This window comes from Patiria miniata, unplaced genomic scaffold (genome assembly GCF_015706575.1).
Source record: "Patiria miniata isolate m_02_andy unplaced genomic scaffold, ASM1570657v1 HiC_scaffold_1, whole genome shotgun sequence".
Classification (NCBI taxonomy): Eukaryota; Metazoa; Echinodermata; class Asteroidea; order Valvatida; family Asterinidae; genus Patiria; species Patiria miniata.
Window position 1 is genome coordinate 10,696,986 of NW_024037047.1, and position 16,190 is coordinate 10,713,175.

At 38.8% G+C, this 16,190-nt stretch overlaps 1 protein-coding gene across 10 annotated transcripts in view; it reads right to left on the bottom strand.

The window, feature by feature from the left end:
* The window catches only part of LOC119722973 (MAP kinase-activating death domain protein-like), a 142,046-nt gene that overhangs the window by 93,413 nt on the left and 32,443 nt on the right, over positions 1-16,190 (bottom strand). For 8 of the 10 annotated variants that reach the window (XM_038193418.1, XM_038193411.1, XM_038193436.1 and 5 more), the window contains exons 7-14: positions 14,719-15,051; positions 14,344-14,484; positions 11,044-11,233; positions 8,603-8,766; positions 7,503-7,544; positions 3,781-4,138; positions 2,730-2,882; positions 1,661-1,769 (exon numbers count right to left, since the gene is read on the bottom strand). In XM_038193418.1, the coding sequence (XP_038049346.1) occupies positions 1,661-1,769; positions 2,730-2,882; positions 3,781-4,138; positions 7,503-7,544; positions 8,603-8,766; positions 11,044-11,233; positions 14,344-14,484; positions 14,719-15,051 (1,490 nt within the window). The remainder of the gene's footprint in view (positions 1-1,660; positions 1,770-2,729; positions 2,883-3,780; positions 4,139-7,502; positions 7,545-8,602; positions 8,767-11,043; positions 11,234-14,343; positions 14,485-14,718; positions 15,052-16,190) is intronic. The other 2 variants (XM_038193445.1, XM_038193477.1) reach the window with 2 other exon arrangements.

Sequence of the window (16,190 nt, forward strand, 5' to 3'; positions counted from 1 at the left end):
CTTTCCAAGAGTATCGACGAAATGCATTCTCATTTTCAGAAACAGGAGGCATTCCTCCCATTTTGGTCCTGTGCCGTGGCGGCTACCTGACCTGAGATTCATCAGAAATAGTTAGAATCTTTTGGTCTGGGAACCAGACTAAGGAAACAAAATTCTTCAATGTTCCCCGATGTCCCTCAGGGTCTTCGTACCTTGGCACACTAATTCCACATGGCCAGATAACAAATTTGAATTGATGGCTGTTCTACACATCCTTATTTTCCCAATCTGCCAGGGAAAACAACAAACATATAATCTTGGTTGGGATTATATAGGTGTAAATATAAACAATTTGTCATGAACATTACAACAACCCTATCATTAATTTCTGGCCAAGCTTGTGTAGCAACATTTACTACACTATCAGTCAAGTTTTTGTTACATTATGGGTTAGTGATACAGTATTGGTCAATAATTGTTACAGTATCAGTTGGCGATACATTATCCGTTGGTTATTATGCAAAAAAACCCAACATGATTGGAGGATGGACAGTCGATATTTGCTCCCCAAAGTACTGGAAGTTGACAAACTAGTTCCCGAGGCTAAGCCAAGGGAACTACTTTGTTAACTTCCAATACTGAGGGGATCTATTATCGACTATCTACCTGAAACAAACGATGTTATATTTGTTTTTATCCCTCATACATATTCAGTTGCTAAATTGTCCCGTTGCAGTATGCACTGCTTGGGCATAAATATTCATGGAAACTTCCCAGCTCACCAAAAGAATATTATTGTTCAACCTCAGAAAAGTTCAGTTCATTTGCAAATACAGTTGCCTAGCTCCTTAAGAGTTTATACCGTATTGTGGAGAACTTTTTTGGTAGAGGAGACATCTTTATTGTCCACAATATTCTCCAGTTTGGGATAATGCTAATTAACATTTACCTGTAATGTTACACCGCCATCTTTTCATGTGTAGCTAGGGTGATGTTCACGCGTGCGTACTACACCTGTGCGACAGTTCCACGATTGCTTCATGAGGCGCATGCATAGTAGACTGTCAGTAACCCGTGCGACAGTCTAGTATGCATGCGTAATTTACTCTGTGCGTAAATCTCACGCGCGATTGGTAAACAGCAAAAATACGTAGCATCTGGCATATGATGGTAAATGGACAAGTGAGAATTCGGCTCTCGATCATGAATATGTATGAGGTATAGTAATACATTATCAGCTGTAACAGGCTGCTTCTCATGTTATGGCTTCTCATGTTATGTCAATCAAGCTTCTGTGTGTTTTGTAAAAGGGGAGGTACCCATTTTTTACCTCATTTTAATTATTCATTACTCCAATCACAAGTAATTCACACTGCGAAATAGTTTACGTATATGTTTTAATTTTTAAGTAAAGTATCCGTTGCAAAAGCCAAATTATTCCAATGGAAACTAAGAAACAACTTTAGAGGCTTTAAACAATGTCCCCTTCACACTTTTGAACATAATTTTATTTAAGACATAAGTAAAAATTGACATGCAAATAAAGTTCATGCTTGTTTAAAACAAAAACAAACAAACTAAATGTGGTGAAGAATGACATGGACTTTTGAGTCAGTTTCAAACCATGTGAAATTTGGTGACGATTCTCTTACTTGATCAAGCCTACTAATCCTAAACATACCTGTTAGGTCTGTCTTCTGAGATGGACAATCTTTTCCGATCTTTGTCTGGTTTCTTGGTAGAGCTGTGTTTGATTAATGAAGAACGTTCCACTAATGAACGACGCGTATCTGTGGGGAAAATGTATGAGCATGGTGTAATTAGATCTTTAAGGAATCTAATTTCATTGATTTCTGTTGACGCCAATGACTAACATTGTGTATTCTTGATAAAGGGGCTCCATAATTTGTCACCTGATACAATCACTGCAACACAGCTACGGCTGAACAAAAGCAAAGGAGTACCTTTGTACCAATTCATCTTTGTGGAAGTTTACCAATGGAGTGCTGTGGCACATGAAACATGTGAAGCAATACATATCGGGCGTCGATCCGGGGGGGGGGGGGGTCAAAAACCCCGCAGCTCTGTTAATTTTTTTTTTTCCATAGAAATTCATAAAAAAAAATGTGAAACCTCCCCCCCTCTGACACCCAAAAATGTTTTACTTGTAATAATGTCCACCTCTGGACAAAATGCAGACAGAGGTTAGGGGGTGTATGTACACTATTCTGTGCTATACAAGGGCGGATCCGGGGGGGGCCAAAGGGGGCCATGGCCCCCCCCCAAAACGAAACCAATTTTTTTTTTTTTTTAATGTGACATCGCAATAAAGGCAGGCAATGAGTACACCACCATCTTTTCCTCAAAAAAAATTGGTTAAAGTGGTCAGAAATTGCCTCAGATCGCACCACAGAGCATCTAGAATCCAAAAATTTTTCGGGGCCCTCACTGGCCCCGAAACCCACGCCGTAATTTTTGAGACCCACTTTTTTGGGGGGGGACCAAATTTTTTTTTGGCCCCCCCCAAAATTGTGTTCTGGATCCGCCCTTGGTGCTATAGTGTTTAACAATCGTCGGAATTGAACAGCGCCCCATTGAAAATATGGTTACCCCCCCCCCCCCCCCCCCCCCCCCCCCCCGGAGAAAACATTTCAGATTTTTTGGGGGATGATGAAACACCCCCCCCCCTTGAAAAATGTCTTGATTCGCTCCTGCATATACATCATACATGTCTATCAAAAGAGCTTTACCTCTAGGAAACGGTGATGTTGGTTTCTTCTTTCTAAGCGGTAAGCCCATAGTGTTAGCATGAGCAGCACTACTACCTCGATATGGCCCAGGATCTGATCGCACACTGGGACTATATTCATGTGCGTCTGTGCTTGCAATAGATGTTGGTGACCCTACATACATGCAATTCAAAAAGTTCATATTAGTTATTCAATAAAGGTAGATTTCATCAGCCAACACTACTAAAAAAGAAATAATAAATTTGCATGACAGACAAATGACTCTGCTCATCTGAACTGACCTTAACGCTAACAGACTCTGTGTAACTTTAGATTGGATAACAGGTCAAGTACAGAAATGTATTGTGAATTTAGTATAACACAATTAGGTTTGTGCTAAAACTTTGTGTCAGAAATATGAAAATGATAAAATACAGTGTGCAATATATGTAGAAGTAACTAACGTAACTTTATTTAACTTTTTTTTTTTTATAGTTAAAACTTCTTTTTATATTTATTGCTTGTTGTTTTCACGTATGCCATTCAGTTTGGAGAACCCCTAGACAGAAACAACGTTTCTTTTGGGCAATCCTTCGGAAGCTGAATGGTATTTTGTTTTTGTTTGTTTGTTTATGTATCTAAAGCTTTTGTTGTTTTGTGTTGTAACTTTAGTCATTTGTTTACATGTACTTGTTGATATTTTCCCGAGAAATAAAATAGTATAGTATAGTATAGTATACTTGTTTTGGGTTAAATTCATTACTTCAATTTGGAAAAGCCGAAATGGGTCTCGATTGCTTTGTTGTCTTGGTTCAACATGAATTGATGAACATATTGGCAACATGAATGCATACTCACATGAAGTAGTTGTTGCTATAAAACCTTATGCAAACTTTTATTTTTTTTAATCATTTAAAGTGCTGCCTTACTTTTCCATGTAATTGAACCTGATTATAAACACGGCTGCATATATAATTCACAACTATAATGAAATTCATCAAAATTATAAACTTCCGATTTCAGTATTAATGAACTAATTTATTCAATGGACTAATTTGATTAGGAGACTTACCAACTGGTTCCTTGCTCGAGGTCGTTTCCAAAGCCAGATCCATGATATTCTTCAACAAAGATGGCTTCTTCCTAGTGGGTGTCGGTGGGGTGGAAGAATCTGATGAATCAGATCGAAAGAGTGCATTGACCTTCTCTAGGAATGTGGGTGATGAGCGCTCATCTTTGCCACTTCCTCGTCTTCTTACATCAGCATCCAATGATGGACTGTCTGGTGCATTGCTTGATGATACTGTACCAGCTGCGGCTGGTTTGTGTTTGAGGTTCAATCGAGTCACTTGTGCAGATGTGTCCGAGTCATACTGAATACTATCTGCATCAGCATCACTGTCTGCTTCCATATCTTGCCCTGTCTTACTCTGTACAAATGGAAATGAATACATGTATGTATCAATGAGTGTAACACTAGCATCTGATTCACAGTGGCATCAGAATTATAAATAGAGCAGGAATGGATGAGTGCTCCATTTACATGCAAATGACAACCATAGTTATTTTTATTATTATTACCACCGTGAAGTATCATTTGGCAGTCACCTTAGCATCAGAAGTCATACCTTTGGGAGACAGGGGGGGGGGGGGAATTAGAAATGTCTCCCTAATGCCTCAACTCCTGTACCGTCACAGAAATAAATCAAAATATAATTTTAGTACTTTTAACATCTGGTACTTAATGTGTAAGAGTTAAAAAAAACTTGTTATTTTGGAAAAAATATGTTGTTGCAAACCTTACGCCACTTCCGCGATTGCGTACAAAGTCTGTGGAGAGTGAAAAAAAATTTAAAAGCATTTCCTAACAAAATCAGAAATGTTTCTCAGTCCCAGATTCATGTCTTATCATCATTTTTGCAATGAATGATCTTCATTGAGATGAAATATGAAAAAAAAGTGGTGTCAGGTTGCGACATTTTTTTCGTTATTTTTTTTATCAAATCCTAAATACAGTTATTGCAGTTATTTAGCAGTTTTTAACATACAAGAAGAAAAAAAATAGCATATAAGATCGATGCAGATTTTAAACAGAGGTACCAGTACTTGTAATTCGGCTACATATCTCATAGCCAATGGTTGAATGTATATTGTAACAGATAGCTGTTCCTGATCCCATGTCAAAAGAGCAATTCCATTTCACTATGGGCTTTGTGCGCCAACAGAAGAGGGCGCCTTTTTAGCACTTTTGAGCCTTTTTAGCACTTTTGAGAGCAACGTGGACGGGGGACACAGCGTGTGCATATTGTACTGGCTCGCACGCAAAGTACTCACAACTTCCTGAATGTGTATTAGCCACAGCGTCTTCGCGTGAGCGTCAGCTGTCGTCGGCACGCGAATGCATTTGAATTTATCTTGCGATGGTCTCCCAGACTAAACCCCACCCCCAATAGCTTTGGAATATTCAAAATAGATTCTAGATCTCCCCCAATTCTGGCCGCTGAAGGGGTACTTGTGCACAGAACTCACTGGGGGAGGGGGTAACTAACCCTACTACCCAACCAAGACTATTTCCATTTTATATTACCAGCAGTTTTGCATAAGATCCCTATCCTGATACATAATAGAGTTTATATATGGGTTTTCTATCAATATTTAAACAACTTATGATTGGGTCCATACTTGTCATCTGTGGTTTTATCCTGCCATGAGGACTTGGTAAAATTGGTAAAGAAGATGGATTTTCCTGTCATTAAGGTTTAAAATGGTTGGGGAAAAGGGTAGACGATATCATGAAGTCCAGCCCTTGTCGGCTGGGCTTAAAATGCACCTGTGACAAGAAACACCTTCAGGGACCTCCCTACCAGACTAAATGAACACAAAGCCCATGGCAGATGGGTAGACAAGTTTTCCATAGTCAAGCATTCCCACACTGAAGACCTAAATAGCAACTGGCATCAAGCTAAACTCATCACAAGCATTGAGCACTGGTTTCCAACCAACATCCAAGAGGCCATCAAGATGTACATGCACAACACAGTACACCAAGACACTCCATTCTTTCTAAACAGTCCAGTGCATTATCTATACCAAAGGACAACATGTAGTTTTCCCACCCTAGTCAGCCTATTGTTGTGTCTGTATAGCGCCCTCTAGCAGGCGTTGGCAGGAAGTACGTCATGTTGAATGAGAAGTGATAAAAGTGTTGTATCGTTAACATTCTCTGCATCCTATACCCTTGGCAACCTTCCCTGCTTCCTTCTGCTACACTCACACATCTCACTGATCACATAATATCACCAGCCTCAGCTGAGTTGTAACTATCGCACCTTATACATGTAATTAACCTACATAACTATATTCTCCTATATAACTTTCCACCACCAATGGAATGCCCGAGTCTCCTGATGACTAGCAGAGGCAAACTCTTCAAACATTGAGTTTCCCCCTAACGTTGAGAGATTTCTTGTCACATGATGCAACTGAAAACCTACTCATATTACTAACTTCAAAATGTAAAGCTTCAAGTCTTACTTGTGGCTAAAAATGGAACAAGAATACCAGTATCACCATATGATTTTTGCTGGATGCATATAAAGCAGTGGCCTGAAATTTCAAGGATTTTTAATTAAACACTAAATAACCAAAATTCAATTGACACAATTTTTTCCAACCCGAGAAGAATATTTTGGGAACAACGTTTTGAGTCATAATTAATGTACAACATTTGCCTTTCGTAATTTTATGAAATTGGGGGCTACATATAATAATTCATGTCAAATATCATTCCAATGACCTGTTCAATCTTTTGGGCCTACTTGTGCCAGAAAAACAAGAAAAAACACTTGCTGAATATGTTTTGCATCAAACCTTTACCCTGGCTGTGTCATTGGGACAAAAGTTACATACATGTACAGTACACATACCTTCATTACCCAGCCTAACCATGAGGTCAATAGTTGGCTTGCGCCTGTAATGGGATGTAGCATTTGAAAACAACAGTCTTTTTTCAAAAATCGTTTGGCCTGGCAACCATTTACTTATAATCAAGTAGGCTATTTAAAAATAATTTGGCAGTTGCATTTTCAAAGATGTGCTAATGTTATACATTAACTTTAAGGCATGGTGATAATTTTCTGTACGATTAATTGTGAAAGGGTTTTTAAAAATTTTGAAAGGTGCTTCTAATCCCAATTATACAGAATCAAAGTTTTGTGGTTCTGTAGTTATAACCGCTAACTCTTGTTCCATTTGTGTTTCCCTCTACTACAAATTTCATTTATTTTGAAAACAATTCATTTCCTTTAATGTTGTGCACCTCAACCATAACCATATCAACTGTTGCAATATTGTGTACATGTAGGTTGTGTATTTGAAAGTTGTTTTCCCATGGGCTGACACAAGTAACTATGAGCTAAATGAAGCTACTCCAACCTACTCACTCTATCTATACAGTTCAAGGTTTCATGTACGCACTCAACATTGCCAACCTGTCCATATTCAGGAGTCCCTTCTTTTGAATGCTCGCTATATTTATGGAGTGTGTGATACCTGACATTCATCATCTCGCCAACATTGTTATTTACAGGTTTGAAATGTGAGCAAAATCTTTATGAGTATGATTTGATGATCCAGGATTGCAGTATCTTGTTCATCTTCAGCATTTCTGAATGCAGATACAGAACTTACATTTTCTTTTAAATCTGAAATATTAAAACAACATGTGGACAAAACCATCTGACAAAGTAGACAAAAGAAAAGTTCAATATAGTAATAGACACAAAGCATGCATACCCTCCAGCCTGATGCAATGCAAAGCTCTTCACCATCTGATGACTGCAGTAGGATATTATGGGATTTGCAAAGGTTGGGCATGATGGGAAATAGGGAAAGGCATGGTGGGAATCAGGTGTTGAGGGGTGTGATATATTAAGATAAGCAGTATTAATACTCTACAATAACACATTTACAATTCAAAAGTGCCAATATACTGGTGTCTTAACTGACAATATTTTTAATGAAATAATGTGAAAATGAGCACGAAAGAGAGATATTTTTAAACATTTTTTTAGCTGTTAATACTTTTTACTATACCTCAGGCAACCGCGGCATTTCATTGATCCATTCCAGCAACTAAACCGTGTGAAATTTTTACTATTTCCCCGCGTCTTTGTACGCGCGTGACGTGCAAAAACCAAGGGGGTACTATCACACACCTGGGTCGCAGCCTTAGATTTGTTCCAGTACTGTGTTATCTCTTTACCAACAACACATGCGCTTTACGTGCGTTCAGTGGAGAACACCAGTGAGGACATTTGTGCCAGTCTATTATGGCATTAATCAAAATGGCGACCAGTGGTGCTAGCTTTGCGATTTTAACTGAGGAGGAACTGGGTGAAATTTTACACAATAATAACAAATCCAGTGTTTTGCGTGAATGTTAAAGTTATTAAATGACACAAAATAAATTAACTTTCTATTCTGTTTGTCTCCTTAAATTAAAATAATGTGTTAAATACATGGTGGAATGGACCAATGAAATACCGCAGCTGCCAGATTGAATATTTATGAGGTATAGTAAAACAAATACTACATGTTTTTGCAGAGAAATAGTGAAAACAAATGTTGGATGATTGGGACTATCTCCCTCGGCGAACACCTCAGGGTCATTAGTTTTCACTATTTCCCCACAAACCATGTTGTATACTAAAAGTAGAAATATCTAACCACACCTGTTAATTTTTTTTAAAGGTTTAGGGTTTTTGAGGTTGTGTTTTCATCAAGTGTGTTTTATCATTTCAAATATGACCAGCTTGAAAAAAAGCTTTAACTTAGCACTAGCTGCATGTAGCCAAAACTGACAAGGATTATATCTAACGTATGACATGATTTACCTCAGGAGATGTCGTATCCTGACTACTAGATGAATCAGTTTCTGGAAATGAGTAAGCAGAGTCACTCTGTGACATGTCAGCAGGAATTTGCAATGTATCAGGAGGATGGTAAATGCTGGTTTCATCTACCTGGCTCCTCAAGCCCGAGGTCTCTTCATCATCTGCTTTAGCACAAAACAAATCCACAAACAATTACAAGAGGTAGAAAATGAAGGATTATGTGCACATGACATTTCAACATTGATTTCATGTTGGTAAAAGGTATGCCTTTACAATAATAAATAATACTAATAATAGTATGTATTAAATTACAATTATTTACAGAAGTATTTAATTAATCAGCTAATTACCAACAGGTAGGGATAACAATGAAGCATAAGCTTTTCAGCTTATCCCTAGACATACAAAAATAACACAAAACTAGCAAACACAAGTACATTACCTACATGGAACACAAGACACTACGTTAAGCGAGACCCGACAAGCTTACATGACACAAACATTCAGAATTGTGTGAACATCTACGGGCATGTTGCAGAAATGTTTGTCTGACTTGTACAATTAATGAGGGGATGATACTTTGATGGAGCAGTTACAAACATGTGGTTTTAAACCAGTTACAGGCCTGGTCGCCGATAATGGCCACTGGTTATGGCTATGACCCACGACCTGGCCCTTAAGAGTTTGAAACATCACATTTTGAAAGTTGTTGGTGTTACTTACAGTCAATGGTGAACCTACCTTTAGAACCTATTTTGTCTTACACCACACACACAAAAACAATTCCTGGTACACTTTTTTTCCCAAACGAAATAATAAAAAAATGAAACTGGAACCCTTTGATCTTGATTTAACATGGATCCAGGAAAAAGATGGTCTGGGCCAATTACATGGCGCTGCTTAACAATTAGCGGAGAAGTTGTTCTTAATGTAGCAGAAAGTTGCACTAATCTTAAGCACTATTTCATGATGCGGATGTGCTAACGATGGCGCGCGCATGGAAATTTCTATGTTATGTCACTGACTTAAACAACTCTTTCCTCTTGAGGCAAGCGTGCCTTTTGCTGTGGTTACTGCTTACAGTCTCCATGAAATAGACGAAGGCTCTGGTAATAGCAGAAAATCATAAGCTAAGCAGCGCCATGAAAGTGTACAGATTATGGCGCAAAGCAAACAGATCTGCTGCACCCAAACCAGCCTGTACGTGAGTAGTATGTGGGTGAACATGTACTGTATACACATTCAAATCGTGGACATTGGGTCCACCACTGACCGAAGGTCCACTTTTTATGTGTATATGTACAAAACGTAATGTATGTCTTTCTAAAAAGTTAGTGCATAAAGAGGGACAAAATATTTACAAAGATGGGCGTGTTCATCTATTCAAACTGTGGACGAAAAATTCCAGAGAACAAAAGAGAACAATATCGTCTACGATTCCCAGCATACGCCGCGTTTGGGGTCGTGTACAAAACCTATGGGAGTCTTCCTAAAACGTACACACAAAAGACGGACAATAGGACATCCACGACTGATGGTGTGAACACGTTTGTGGGGGTTGTGTGTGCGGGTCGCTCCACATATGTATACAAAAGCACTTGGATTTTGATATGGTTGTTGCCTAACTATATTTACGCGTATGTGTAATACAATTTTCAACTTTTGCAATTTTTCGAAACTTTAACTAAAATACCACATACATGTACGGACGGACAGACATACTCGGTACGGTACAATACCAGTACTTACACATATAGACATACAGACAGACATAGTGATTGCATGGTCTCTTTCCTGAAATTCGTTCAGGCAAGAAAAAAGGAAAAAAATTGTACTTTTTGGTGGCTGCTCATAAAACTATCTTCCTTTTGTGTAGTATTTCTTTAAATTTTCCATCAGATAACTGTGTTACATTGTAGAATTGTTGGCCTGATGATGCCATGCTGGACCAAGCAGGCGTGGTACGGCAAAATTACAGGAGGCGGAATTGCTAAAAATACACCATTTTTTTGGTTACTTTTTTACAAAAAAAAAAACAACATGAAGGAAAGATCATTCACATTTGTATCAGACATTTGTATCTCATTAAGTTTAAGAGCTTTAAAATTCCATGCACAAGAGAGCTTTGCCCCTGCAGATTAAAAATACCAGCACAGCAGGGAGCATGCTCTCATATAGCCCAATGTCACGGCCTGATAGACTTGGTATGTACTATAAGAGCCAATCTAAACCAAAAAAGACCACACAATATATTGTGTGCTAGTTAACACTAATGCGTGCATGACATGGGGGAACAATGTGTTTAATTTTGCAGATATATGCAGATTAATAAAATGTTTACAGGACAACTTCATGGTCAAGCTACATAACATTGACTGGTCTATACCCTAAAATACAGTGACTTTGGCCATACACAGTACACCAAGTGTTTAGATACTGACCTAACACATCTCCCTGGATGTCACTATTCATCATGTCAGTGACAAAATCATTTAGTGAGGAGTATGATGAGCTACTACTGCTACCTCCATCTGACTCCTCACCACTTTCATCAGTAGGATTAGATGAATCAGACCAAGCCTCAGTACCACTGTTAACTGGAATCCCCAAAGTGCAGTTGTCAAACTGTACCTGTAATTAAATCAACCAGTTAGTCAGGAATTCATTCGCAGCACGTTCATTCACAAGAATGCTGTTGCATGCTATTTTAGAAAGGGTAAAGTGGTTTCACTTAAAATAATCATTATTGTTTATTCTTAATGTTGTGCTCAGCAAAGAAATGAAGTGGATTCCCACAGGGAAGTGTGGATGGGGTTTAGGAACGAATACTTACCTGTACAGGGTGAGTAGAGCAATCTAATTATGCATATTCCCTAAACCGGAAGGTATTTACAGTTTAAACAATAGCGCCCTCTGGTGTCCTACCCATGGTGCCCTGCGCTCTTCCCCTTTTCTTGAACACTAAAGTTGGTGCACCCATATATTCATCGAGAATAGTGGGGTAGGAGGGAGGGATGCTCTTTGGATAAGTATTCATTCGTAGACCCCATCCACACTTCTGTGGGGGTGAGTCTACCGGTACTTCACTCAACTTACCTGTAGAGCAATCTATTTATGTATAGACCGCACCGGGTATTAGGTGGTGGGTTATGCGAGATGCTATATTACAGGGGCACGTGGCACGAGGCGTAACCCCTGGTGGGCCCCGCTGCTCCACAAGTGGGTGGGCAAGGGGGCCCAGAGGCCCTGGGTGTTACCACTTCAGAGCCCTGACTGGGCACCAAAATTTGTCGTCTGGAACGGACAAGAAAGATCTGATGTCCGGGACAAAGAAGTCTGAAGAAGAAAAGAACTCTGACTGAGTCTGTGGCTGTGGGTGCCGGACGGGAGACCACTGATGTGGTAACGGTTCCACGCTACTAGTAGCTACAAACAGCCACTCCTAGGAACTCGGTCTGTCTCGGAGGAAGTTCCATTCCCCCTGCAGTGAAAAGACCAGCTCTATCCAAACATTTTATTTTCATGAAATAATCTCACTAGAACACAACACTAAAACTCAACTACAAACTCTAAATCGAAAACTTCTCTTAATTTGCCATAACAGGCAGTCAAAAAACGAGAAATAATACTAGAGTATTATAAACACGTCCTGCCCGACCTGCCGCTGAGAGAAAAGAGGAAGAACGGGGGCACTATGGGCAGGACACCAGAGGGCGCTACTGTATAAACACTTAGCGTAAATACCTGCTGGTCTAGGGAAATATACATAAGTAGATTGCTCTACAGGTAAGTTGAGTGAAGTAGACTCACGCGTTTAACCTGCAAGCTCAGCCTTAGACCAGGGATCTATCCAGCTTGGTGCACGGTAAAATGTTATGCAGGTCACAGGTTCAAGTCCCACTACATAAAATCTTGTTTTTTATTCATATTTGTTCAAAGTGAACCTAGTCAACTCACAAATTAACATTACATTTTAAACATTCATACAAAACAGCTATGCTTTTGTTACACCTCCTTAATAGTATACTCAACGCAGAGTTTAACATATCTTTTCAAGTGTGATCAAGAAGGACGAACGATAACAGCCTTGTCAAAAGTGCAACAGTTAAAAGGTATTAAAATGATGTGCTTCCCGCTTTACTAATTGTATCTGATACCTTATATACATTGTACCTCATCGCACATGCCATGCTTGTCTGTATGATGTCATAGGACATTTTAATCACTCCCAGCTATCATACTCATACCACACGATCATTTTCTACTGATGGACGAGTGTTGACTATTTCAACATGAGTATTCATGAATAAACAAAGTTGTGAGTAGTCAAGAACTCATGAGTAGTTGACCCAATTTCCACAAATAGAAAAATGTTTTCTTTTTTACATAACAATAAAATGTGTGTCATGAGATCTGAAACCATTTGGTTTTCTTACTGTGCAAGCTCTGGCCTTTTGAGGGACCCAACCCATTTACCAAATTTGAAGTTTATACCGGTACAGCGGAACGCCGCTATAACGAACATCGTTGGATCCACAGAAAGTGTTCGTAATAACGTTCGTTCGGTACAGCAATTTTGAACTGCTGTTACCGACCAATAGTGAGTGGAATTGTCCACAAGGCCCGCGGCCGCACGAGGAGTCGTCACAATACTTTAGCAAACATCGGTTTTTCCCTTCTATTCCTTTGGGAAATAATAGCCATCTATCGCTGTTCAACATTCAAACACAATGTAACTATGGGTCGTTTGATGTTCGGGAATTAAAAGTGGCCCAAATAGTATACAAATATTGAATGCTTTGAGTGGTGTAGTAAAACTAGCCTCCCGAGGTGGTCCATGGACATTCTATTTTCCTGAGGCGAAGCCGAGGGAAAATAGAATGGTCCATGGATCACCGAGGGAGGCTAGTTTTACTTCACCACGAGATAAAGCATTCAATATTTGTTTTATAACACTTCACCCACAGATTCTGCTTGATTTTAATATTTTACATTATTTAAATCTGAACACAGTTGAAATAAACTTAAATTTCAATACAAAATTGGTGGAAAATGTATTTCTCTCTTAAAAACTAACCCTTCACGAAATGTTTGAACCCAAGTCTGCGGCGCGCTCTCTTGGGAATAATACACGCTACGCACAACGCACAAAGCGCACACCAGCATGCATTTGCACACAAATACCGCGCCGTGGAAATAGTACTTTGGTTGCTAATGGTATAGTACTTTGGTTGCTATGCGCATAGTACTTTTGGCCGTGCACAGAAAGATAGCAAAATTAGAAAGTAACATGTGACTCGCTCTCGGCCAATCAAGACACAGAATCTGTGGGTGAGGTGTTATAATGTTTAATACATGTACAATCAGTAGATTTGTTTGTTAATCTGTTGACTTTTTTCAGCCACAATGTTGGGTACGTTTTGTACATTAAAACCGGGAGCCAAGGATGATGTTTGGTATAGCCTAATGTTCGGTATAGCGGTGTTCGGTATAGCGGCGTTCCACTGTATATGCCAACTAATTCTTGAAAGATATCTGCGGAAACCATATCTATTGTTAAAACCATAATGGCCTTAACCTTTGATCTATGGGTCATTCGGTTTCACCGGCAGGCGGGGCATCATAAAATAAATAACTTAATCTAATCTTCAGAATAGCTCTAGATTGGCATGACTCTGGAACAGTCTGTCACAAGTGTAGGAATCACTTCATGACACATCAGCAAAGTTGAAATAACAAACCTTGAAGTTGATTGGCTGCAACTGCTCCAGAAACCATTTGGCCTTGTCACCGATGAGTTGAGGGTCATACACTCCAGTGTGAATTCGTAAAAATGTCACGTTTGTTGGGTTCAAGCAGTATTCACCAAAGAACTCTACAGCCTGTGTGAATAAAGTAAGCATCAGCCCTTTATCAAACAGTTTAGCAATCACAATGGGAGAAACACAGTGACTAATATAGAAAGTTTTAACCAGAGTTCTGCAAATGTTTCCTTCTGTTCCTGTAATGAAGTTACTTATACTGCAGCATTTTATTACACATTTATGTCTAACACATTCAAACAAAAGAATATGTATGGATAGTATTTGGTACTTTGATTCATTTATATTATATACCTGGGTTGAAGCAAGTCGTTCACAAAACGTGGTCAGAACACTTCGTGACTGAAGAAAGCTGTGGACTTGAAAGGCAACCACAGGTCTTGGATGTAACCTGAGTGTGCGAGTATGCTCGTTGTGGTGTGCCATCACATTGGGAGAGTTGAAAAACTTGACCATCGCAACACGTGTTGCCACATCAACAGAGTCCACATCATTGCCATAAATGAATGGATTGAAACCCGTTTCATCTGAGAAAGTCTCTCTACGTCTGCTTATGGCTTCAACTTCTCCTCTGGATTGCTCAAAGTCTTTGATTGGTGGAGGACTAAGGCTCATGCTGGTCAAAGCCTGCAAGTTCAAAAGGATAGAATACAATTTATTAATACAGGGTGAGTCAAATAAAGCGGAACCCAAACCCCCAAGATTATATTTCATATACAAAAAAAAAAATCTAGCACCAAAAATAATAATGACTGGAAATCCAATTTCATAAGCTACTATTAGATTAGAAAATTACTAAATTGCTCAATCCGTTCAAAGAATATCTCCATTTAAACGAAATGACCCTAAAACCTGTTTAGTCCAAGAAAAACAAAGAAAATGACAAAAAATAGTTGTTTCAATAACTGTCAACAACTGTAGTACACAATATCTTCATTAACAATCCTGGTTAGGCAAACAATACGATTTATAAAATCCTTTTTTTGTTTTAAAGACGGGCCTTCAAAAGGACTTTGTTGAATATATTTAACTTTTAAACTGAGGTTTTATCGCTGGTGATGTTTGAAGACAATTGTGACAACAATTCTTGAAATCACACTTTTTTGGACAAAAGAGGTTTTAGGGTCATTGTGTTTAAATGGTGATATTCTTTGAACGGATTAAGCAATTTCAGTAATTTTGTTCATCTAAAAGTAGCTTATGAAATTGGCTTTCCAGTCATTATTATTTTTGGTGCTACACATTTTTTTAAATATGAAATATCATTTTTTTGACTCACCCTGTGTACACCATAAGGCATCAAAGGCTTTCTTGAAGATTTAAATTAGGATAAGACAGCATATACCGTACATGGTTATAAGCAAATTGCTGCACAAATTGTTTGATTTCTTATGTTCTTAAAGTTATGCATTAATGCCAAGTTACTCTTGTAAAGGGCTCTAAAAGATACTGCCGAACACTTGTCTGAGACGAGGCTTCACCTATTGCCCACTTTCCTTAACACAAAAAGGAGAGTGCATTTCATCATTCAGTTGCTCCTCTGATTAGCAGTCAGTTTTGAAAATATTAAGCCATCGTACATTTAACAATTATTGACTGTTGTGATGTGGGATATGCCATTTTTAACACCTGGTGGGGCGCATATGCACCCGGAGGGAGTTAAAGGGACAACTAGGTCCTGAAATAGCCCTATTGGGCTACAAAACGCGCTTTGAACGAGATGATGTTAATCAGAAATAACATTTAAAAGTAGGATATAAACATCC